This window comes from Rana temporaria, chromosome 5 (assembly GCF_905171775.1).
Source record: "Rana temporaria chromosome 5, aRanTem1.1, whole genome shotgun sequence".
NCBI classification, from domain to species: domain Eukaryota; kingdom Metazoa; phylum Chordata; class Amphibia; order Anura; family Ranidae; genus Rana; species Rana temporaria.
Genome location: NC_053493.1, coordinates 81,611,904 through 81,621,031, shown reverse-complemented (window position 1 = coordinate 81,621,031; position 9,128 = coordinate 81,611,904). Strand labels below are relative to the sequence as shown.

Genomic DNA, 9,128 nt, shown 5'->3' with positions numbered 1-9,128 from the left:
GCACAGTCTAGGAAGTGATGCGTATGACATCACTTCCTGGTCATGGGCTGTCAACCAGTGTCCAAGGAAGTGGCTGATAGAACATGTACTGTGTTTCATCCACTGAAGTGGAGTCAAGAGGAGACATCCCATTTTAAATATTTAAAGAAACAAATGAAATAGTAAAAAAATAAAAAATAAACTTTTTAGAGCAACCCCCCCCCCCCCCCCCACACACACACATAAAAGGGCGCATGCGTCAGGTGCCTACATAGGAAAATGCCCTACACGTTACTTGTCACTCCACACTTCCGAGTGAGATCAATCATTTTAGCTTGAGAACTCCTGCGTAACTCTAAAGTGATGACCTGTAGGAGCTATTAAAGCTTTGCCTATAAAAAATATATACAGTACTGACGTTTTTCACAATGTCACAGGTACACTCACGTTTCGGGTCTGACATGTTAGGTATCTATTTAATCGACACAACCTCATCTTCTATATTTTACCAAAAATTGGGTAATAAATTGCATTGATGTGCCCAAAGTAATTAACTTTAGTGTATTTTTTACAGAAATTTTGCATTTCATAAACCATTGCGCTAATATTGTGTAACATTAAAAAAAAAAAAATTAGACGATTAACATATTTTTTTTTTAGCATGTCCTCTGTTTTGGGAGTTTTACATAATCTTGAGGCTTAAAATTGTTTTTAAAACATGTAAACACAAACATTTAAAAAATGTCTCTAGTGGTTAAAATACCTGTCTTGCGTTCTCTAACAGTGCACCCTCTCTCCTACTGTACCTGACTGCTGCTTGTAGCCAGTGAGGGGAAGCAGGGGATGCATGCCCCACCTCCAATTACATTTCACATGTAGCACACCCCATGTAGGAGCTGCTGAGCTAGGATTCCCCACTGCTTTTTGGCCAGCCACACAGCATTTCCTTCATGCATTCCAACACAGAAAACAGTCCTTGGCTTGTTTTTGATGTTTTATTAGGGTTTGATAACTTGGATGGGGGTAGGGAATTATTGGATGCCCAACTTGAAAAACTTGAAACTGTAGGCAGCTTAAGCCACTGCCTGTTCACTAAATGGATTTGCACAGACACACCTCCAGCTCTGCAGCATTCATTGGCCCTCTTATGACTCATTCCCCTCCCTTCCTGGCAAATACTCACGAGAGTGAGAGAGCTGTGCATGATGTCTTAAGCCTAGGATAGTGACCAGACAAGAAACAGGAAGTGGGCTGTATTAGGTTTTTATTGGCAGAAAAAAAATGTTTTACCATCCAAAGTTAAAACAACAAGGGCAGAAGATTTAATAGATGGAAAGTTAAAAAAACGTAAAGTCCACCTGACATTTAAACAGCCATAATATGCAAACTGCTCAGTGACACTTTAAACCCACCTTTCTTCAAACACTGCGCCACAGCTCTTTATTGGTACTAAGGCATGGCGCTGCACATCAGTTACTGAAAACCATTATCGTGATCGTGATAGAAATCACATTTAAATGTTGACGGTATGCAGCCAATTATAATAAGACCAAAATCTATCTTATATGAAACCTTTGAAATCCACTGTTTCACATTGCTTGTTGCTTGTAAAAGAGTTTATACATTTGGGAAACATCTTTGCTTACTAAAATATGCCAGACTACCTTTTAATCCATTTTACCCCGTCTAATAAAAATGCCTCACAAAATAGTTATTTAAAGAAATCATTTGTGTTGGTGTCTTTGCTAAGACTTTTGTTTCTTATGCTCCTGTTTGAATTGAAAAATTGAATGGCTTTGCATTAAATAATTATTAAAGTCCCCTAGGGTGACACAGAAATGACCACATTAGACATCCTTCCTGCATAACATGTATGTTATCTCATTCAGTAAAATGATGCCGTTATATTTGATAGTTTACTGTAACAAGTTGGATTAATAACAGCTTGGTGCACAGTTTATACTGCTGTATGTGTTTTTTCACTGATGGTCTGAACAGGCAGGGACTGTAAAAAAACAACTAATATATTTTCTTTATTAGTGTTCTAAACCACTGTTATATACTCAAAGGGGTTAATTTACTAAAGTCAGATAGACTGTACACCCCCAGAGCTTGGTAAATGACCAGACGCTCTGCTGACAGCCATCATCCAATCATGTGCAAGCAAAAATGCTGTTTTTTTATTTATTTTGACTTGGGTATTCTTTGTAAAGCAAAGCTTTACCTCATTTACTGCCTTATGGAGAAGCTGCACTTGCAGAGTGCAACTACACTTTGCAAAGTGCACTGTCTATTTAGTAAATCACCCCATAGATTCAGAGTTTTTCAGTCTTCAGTTTATTAATTTCAGTGGAAGAGCTTAGATTATTATTTGTAATCAGCTCTGCAAAGACAGACTGGTTGCAAGCAGAGGTTCTGCCATAGACTCTTCAATACATGAATAAAAATCTATAGCAGCACAAGTACTACTAACACGCAGCCTGTCTTATCTTTTCTGTAAAATAAGGTTGAGGGCTGTAAGTTACAAAAGAAACCCCTTTTCGAGTAAGGCAAAAATGTTTTGTGAAACCAACAAATAAGGTATGATATTTAATGTAGGAAAAAACATTGACAAGAGAATTGTAAAGTAGCAGTACAAAGTTATTACATCCTTTAAATCAGACACTATTGATAAGACCTAGAGCAGCCATTCTCGACCATGGATCTATGGAACCCCATTTTCCTCCAAAGATTGCGAGAGGTTCCTTGAGCAGTGACTGATTGACTTCCCATCAGATCGCTCGTCACTCTGCTGCCCCCCTGCCATCCTCGATGAGGGAACCAGGAAGTGAAGCGCTCCAGCTTCACTGCCTGGTTCCCTACGGTGCATGCGCGAGTCGCACTACGCCTGCTGATTGGCTCCCGCTGTGTACTGGGAGCAGAGTGTTCCCAGAACACAATGGGGGGGACGGGGGGTGACGTCATGCCCGCAGTCTGCCCGAGACTGTGTGGCCGGAAGTGGGTGCAAATACCTGTCTTTAGACAGGTATCTGCACCCCCCTCCCCCCTGAAAGGTGTCAAATGTGACACCAGAGGGGGGGAGGGTTTCGATCAGCGGGAGTTCCACTTTAGGGTGGAGCTCTGCTTTAATGAGGGATGCTCTGTGATAAAGTCTGCTAGACTTTCCCGAAGCTGCCTGGTTTGTTGTTCCATTCAATTGGTGTGCAGTAAAAACCTGTACAAGTCTGTATTTGTGTTGGTGTCATGTACCTGTCATCTCTTTCCAAGCTTCCGTTACACTAGTAAAAGTGCTGTCCATTGAGCTCCACTCTGTACCAATAATATATATGTGGTTGCTTACAGTTTGGTGTATTAATTTAAATAGAAAGATGCTGTTGTGCTAGACATGATGACATCATTGTGTCTGATAAGATGACACATTTGTACCAACAGGTGTGATGCATAATAGGACTGATTGCCTTTCATAATTACGACATGGCATCACTAAGAGCAGTTATATCAGCTTTAACCATCTCTGTGACTGCGGCAATAATACACATAATTATCAGCGCAGGTTTTCACCTCTAAAAGTTATCTCAGTTGGCCATAATTTACCCAAAGAGGTCACAAACATATCTGCTGCATGGGCGAAGTTAGGAAACTGGTCTGTGTTGCCATGACAATGAAAGTTCATAATTCAAAATAACTATGTGTTACAGTGCCCTTGTGTCTCAAGTACTTTGCCTGAAAGCTTTTTGTTTCCTAGGCATTTGAAGATATTTACATCGACCAGAGAAAAGTCATGAAAGTTATCTTGGAGTATGCTGATAAAGTGTTCACTTACGTTTTTGTCCTTGAAATGCTGCTTAAATGGGTGGCCTACGGCTTTAAGAAGTACTTCACTAACGCCTGGTGTTGGCTGGATTTCTTCATAGTTGGTGTAAGTACTGTGTATCTCCTTAACTAAAGATTGTGTGATATGACTGCAACAGACCAGCCCCCTCACCCATATACACATGTTTTGTTGGTGTGCACCTTTTTTCTCAAGACCACAGTTTTTCTGTAATTCTAATCTCCTCTATGGTTAACAGGGCCGGTGCTACCACTAGGCAAACTAGGTAGCCGCCTAGGGGCTGGCCACTGGTTTCCCTCTGTGTCTGCATGCTCTGCAGGCTGCAGCATGCAACTAACTCAGGCAGCTGCTCCATCTGACCGGTTGCAGCACTGGAGCCAGCGCTAGAGGAAGCAGAGCCAAAGCTTTTTGTATAGCGTCGCCTCCTGTCACATAGGAAGGGTAGGGGAAAGGGGATGGGGTCAGGGGTGGCGCCAATGGGGGTGGCAAAACGAGGTTTCGCCTAGGGTGTCAAAAATCCTTGCACCAGCCCTGATGGTTAATGTATATAAACCAGAATGACCAACCCCCCCAAAAGTCATAGTCTGGTCTAGTCCATGCTATAAATGTTTAGGCTAGTTTTTATATTGAACTCTAAGTTCAACATAAATTTATTGCTGTTGATTTACTAAAGGCAAATAAACTGTGCACCTTTGCCAGTGCAGTTGCACTCTGCAAGCGCAATTGCCCCAACGCTTAGTAAATGAGGGAGAGCTCTGCTGACTTCCATCATCCACTCATGTGCAAGCAAAAATACATTTATTTTTTATTTTTCTTGCATGTGATTGGATATTCTTTGTAAAGTAAAATGTTACCTAATTTACTAAGCTCTGGAGAAACTGCACTATTTGCACTATTTGCCTTTAGTAAGTCAACCCAATTGTCTGCAAAGCTTGTTGCCTAGCATACTGTGAATGGATATAGTTATTTGCACATGTAGGCTTTGTGCTGAGAAATATCAGTTGCTTTGAGCAGACTAAAATGGTAACTTTTCATGAGCATATCTCGAACATTCTACTGATCTAGTCTCAGACATGCCTCCCGAAAGAGCCACTCCTGGGATGCTTCTGAGTGACTCAAGTACATGATTAGTAGATGTAATGATACTGCTGCAGTCTTTATACAGCCACACTGTTACATTTTAAAAGTAGGCAATGCATAATAGAATCATAGAAGCTAATGTTTAACAATTAAAAAATTGTACTGAAAACTATATTATAAACTAAGTTCATATATTTTGCTTTAGCACCATTTTAATTATTTACTGTTAGATTTATTTTGTATCTGGTGTTCAGCATTTTATAAATAAGGCCAAATGTGTTAAATATGTTATTGCTTATTCAAATATGTTACTGGCTATTGTATTTACTTGGCGTGGTTTTAATACCTCTAAAAAATGGGTCAAATAACATCAAGAGTTTATCTTCTCATAATCTGATTTCTTTTCTCATGATCATTTCTGCACCATCTGTGAACTTTTATGTTTCACCATCTAAGTCTTGTGGGTCATTTACAGAAAATTATCCTTTTGGTTAGCTATCAAATAGAATATCTTGTCCATGCCGTTTACATGTCTCTTTTTAGCGAATGTAGCATTCCTTCCCAGTGTGATCATCTCAAGGTAGAGGAACAGAGCATTCTAGGAGGGAGCGGAAATCTTTAATGAGGTCAGAAATAACAGATCCTTCCTAGCTTGGTTTGCATCGAAATTATCATAATTAATGATCTATAATTAAATTTCATCTGTGCTTCTGTAAGGTGGGTATGGTTTATTGTCAGGCAGCATGGTGCTAGGCTTCTCGTAGACAGCACAGAAGTGTTGCCATTTTGTCACATTACAGCTTGCAATAGTCACAATGGTAATAGCTTGAGTACAGGGTGCATTTTAGGTGTTTTTAAAGGGTCATATGCAGTGCCATGGAAAGGTTATCTAGAGCCCAGGGTGAACATACCAAATTGCACCCCTCTCAAGATGTATTCCAGCAAAAATCCCCCCCCCCCCTAAAAAAAAACTAAGCACTAATCTGCATAACTACTCCCAAACATACATTTCATCTGTAAGAATATGGCCCCTGCTGAAACCCCATCCTCCCAGTACACATTTTTTCCCCCCATCCTAAATCCTTGCCAACACAAATACCCCCCTCTAAAAAATAAATCACTCCTTTTAGCACAAATCCTATACCACTCAAATGTCCCCTCCTAGTGCACATCCTCTCACCCCACTTCAAATACTCCCACCTCTCAGCACAACCCCTCCCCCAAATTACCCTTCTTAGCACAAATTTTATATCTTTCAAATTTCCCCTCCAAGTACACATCCTGTCCCCCCCTCCTAGCACAAATCTTCACCCCAAATTTCCCCTCTTAGCACCTATACCCCCTAATCATACCTACAAGCACAACCCCCCCAATCACCCCTCCTTGTGCAATGCCGCTCACCCCTCTACCATATTACCTCTTCCAGCACAAACCAAACCCACCTTTCAACAAAGATCCCCCTAAATCACCACTTGTGGTGCGTTCCCAAATCAAGGAAAATTGTGGGACGCCCTTGCGATCCCCGTCACATCCAAGGGCAATTTTGCTGTGATTGCTGTCCGACGAATTGCTGTGGAGGGATTGACAGAGAGGAGTAGCAGAGACAGAGCGGTTGGTAAGGTGGATGAGTCTGGCCGCAGCATTTATGATGGACTGAAGGGGGGTTAGAGTATGCAGAGGTAAGCCAATGAGGAGGGAGTTGCAGTAATCAAGGCGAGAGATGACCATGGAGTGAATTAAGAGCTTTGTGGCATCATTGGTTAGAAAGGGGCTTATTTTGGAGATGTTGCGAAGGTTGAGGGGGCAAGATTTGGACAGTTTTCTTGCCCCCTGCTGCCCCCAAATTCTCCCTCCCAACACAAATCACCCCCAATCTCCTTGAAGTGCTCCCCTCAACCTCACATGATGCCACAGTTCCCAAGGCAGCTGCCCCTCCAGCCCCATTCCTTGTTCCAGTCCTGGTCATATGAACCAATTCCTTGGCCAACCAGCATTAAAGCATAACTTCCTGACCTGTTAAACTTTAAAACTTGCCTCTTGCCTTTCTGTGTAATCACCCAGATGGAGAGATAAGACCCATTTGGGTGATTACACAGAAAGGTAAGAGGCAAGTTTCAAGTTTTAACAGATGGATATTTCCCCAATATTAGATTTCCTATACAGCACCACCTGCAGCTGAAGCTCATAACGTGGTTTGTATGTGATGGTTTAAGTTTTAGGTCTTTATGAGTAGCAGCATTGATGCTAAGTCATGGACATGCACTGAGATCCAAACCCGAAAGCAGGTTAAAGCAGTTTGGCCTCTCTTGAAGAGGCTCTTTTAGGCCCCGTACACACGACCAGTTTCCTCGGCAGAATTCAGCTTCCGACCGAGTTTCTCGCTGAATTCTGCCGAGAAACCCGGCCGTGTGTACACTTTCGGCCGAGGAAGCCGACGAGGAGCTCGGCGAGGAAATAGAGAACATGTTCTCTATTTCCTCGTTGTTCTATGGGAGCTCTCGTCCCGCCGAGCTCCTCGGCGGCTTCAGTGCTGAACTGGCCGAGGAACTCGATGTGTTTGGCACGTCGAGTTCCTCGGCCGTGTGTACGAGGCCTTACTGTTGTGCAGCATCTGCCGAAGACTTCCCTCAAGATATCATGAGTGCCACACAATCTCTTGTCTGATGTATAAACCACCTGCAGCTGAAACTGGGTATCATAGCTTGATAAATAAGTTATAATGGCTCAGGAAAGGGCTGGGCGCCTGGATGTGGCTTTCTACCCTTACAGCAGTTTTATTAATATGTGTTTGGCTTCTGGCCCTCTGTGAAGATATTTCACTATTTAGACATCAAAGTCCAATCTGCAGTCAGTGACACATGGGCTTCATTACATAGATATTTGCTTCCAATTTAGACCTATGATCACCCCCTAGCAGGGAGACATTTTCCAGCAATTATTTTGTGACTCAGAGATGTCATGTGACTAAATGTTAAAAATTGCAAAGCTGATAGTGGAAGATGTAAAAGGTGTGTCACAAAAAATCCTGTCCTGTTTGTACACCTTCCTCTCACTATTAGTCAATGCATCACTTTTGCTGGTACACTTTCTTTAGTCTGAAAACATCTGCCCCTGTTAGGAAAGGGGTAGTTGGTTATGTTTACCCCCCAGGCCCAAGGTGTCCAATCCTCACCTAATCTAGTAGAACTATTAGTAGCTGATTAATCAATAGGAGTAGCAGTGTGTTGCTGACCAGGTGGAACACTTGTCTCTCTATGATGTAATCTTCACAAGTGCCGTGTAATAGCATTTATTCACACACAACTAGAGAAGCACTACTACTTGTTACTCGTGTAGTTTACACCATAGAGAGTAATTTGTGTCACATTGTTGGTGATTGATCAGTATTTTGGATATTACAATCTCTTATGTGGCTCTAGCTTTAATGGTTTGACTAATTTAAGTGAAACAAAGGTAAAACAGTTGCCCACTGGCAAAAAAGGAAAGGAGTCACATGAATATTGTTACATTATAGAAACTGCATCAGCATTATTATTTTCAGGGCAAAAAACACATAGGGGGTTATTTACAAAAGGCAAATCCACTTTGCACTGCAAGTGCAAACTGCACTTGAAGTTGCACTGAAAGTGTACTTGGAAGTGCAGTCGCTGTAGATCCGAGGGGGACAAGCAAGGAAAATAAAAAGCAGCATTTTAGCTTGCACATGATTGGATAATAAAATCAGTAGCGCTTCCCCTCATTTCAGATCTTCCCCTCAGATTTACAGCGACTGCACTTCCAAGTGCACTTTTAGTGCAACTTCAAGTGCACTTTGCACTTGTAGTGCAAAGTGGATTTGCCTTTTGTAAATAACCCCCATAGTATTTACTGGCTTATGTTTTCTCTTTTAATTCCAGTCCCACTTTTGTTCCTCTCAGAATATATATTTTAATAATGTGTGGTCAATGGTAGACTTACACCAGCTTCTTCTTTAGTTTGTGCATGTTCCTAATTGGGCCTCTAGAACAATACTATTGACTTTAACTCTACACAACAGATGAAACATGTACAAATGTTTTCGTTTTTTTAGGTTTTCTTCTCTTCCTCATGTTTTTACCACCCCCTTATTATTCAATGCTCCCAGTTGAACCCAAAGAACCTACCACCCCCTTAAGCTCCCTCAAGAGTTCAGTATTGCTCACTTGGAATCTTTGATTTAATGCTATTTCCAAACCTGTGATGTCCCTTGGCTGACATT

General features: G+C 41.6%; 1 protein-coding gene across 6 annotated transcripts in view; it reads left to right on the top strand.

Annotated features, from left to right (window-relative positions):
• LOC120940114 (sodium channel protein type 5 subunit alpha-like) overlaps window positions 1-9,128 on the top strand; it is a 494,846-nt gene that overhangs the window by 400,236 nt on the left and 85,482 nt on the right. For all 6 annotated transcript variants that reach the window (XM_040352763.1, XM_040352761.1, XM_040352760.1 and 3 more), the window contains one exon: window positions 3,725-3,898. In XM_040352763.1, the coding sequence (XP_040208697.1) occupies window positions 3,725-3,898 (174 nt within the window). The remainder of the gene's footprint in view (window positions 1-3,724; window positions 3,899-9,128) is intronic.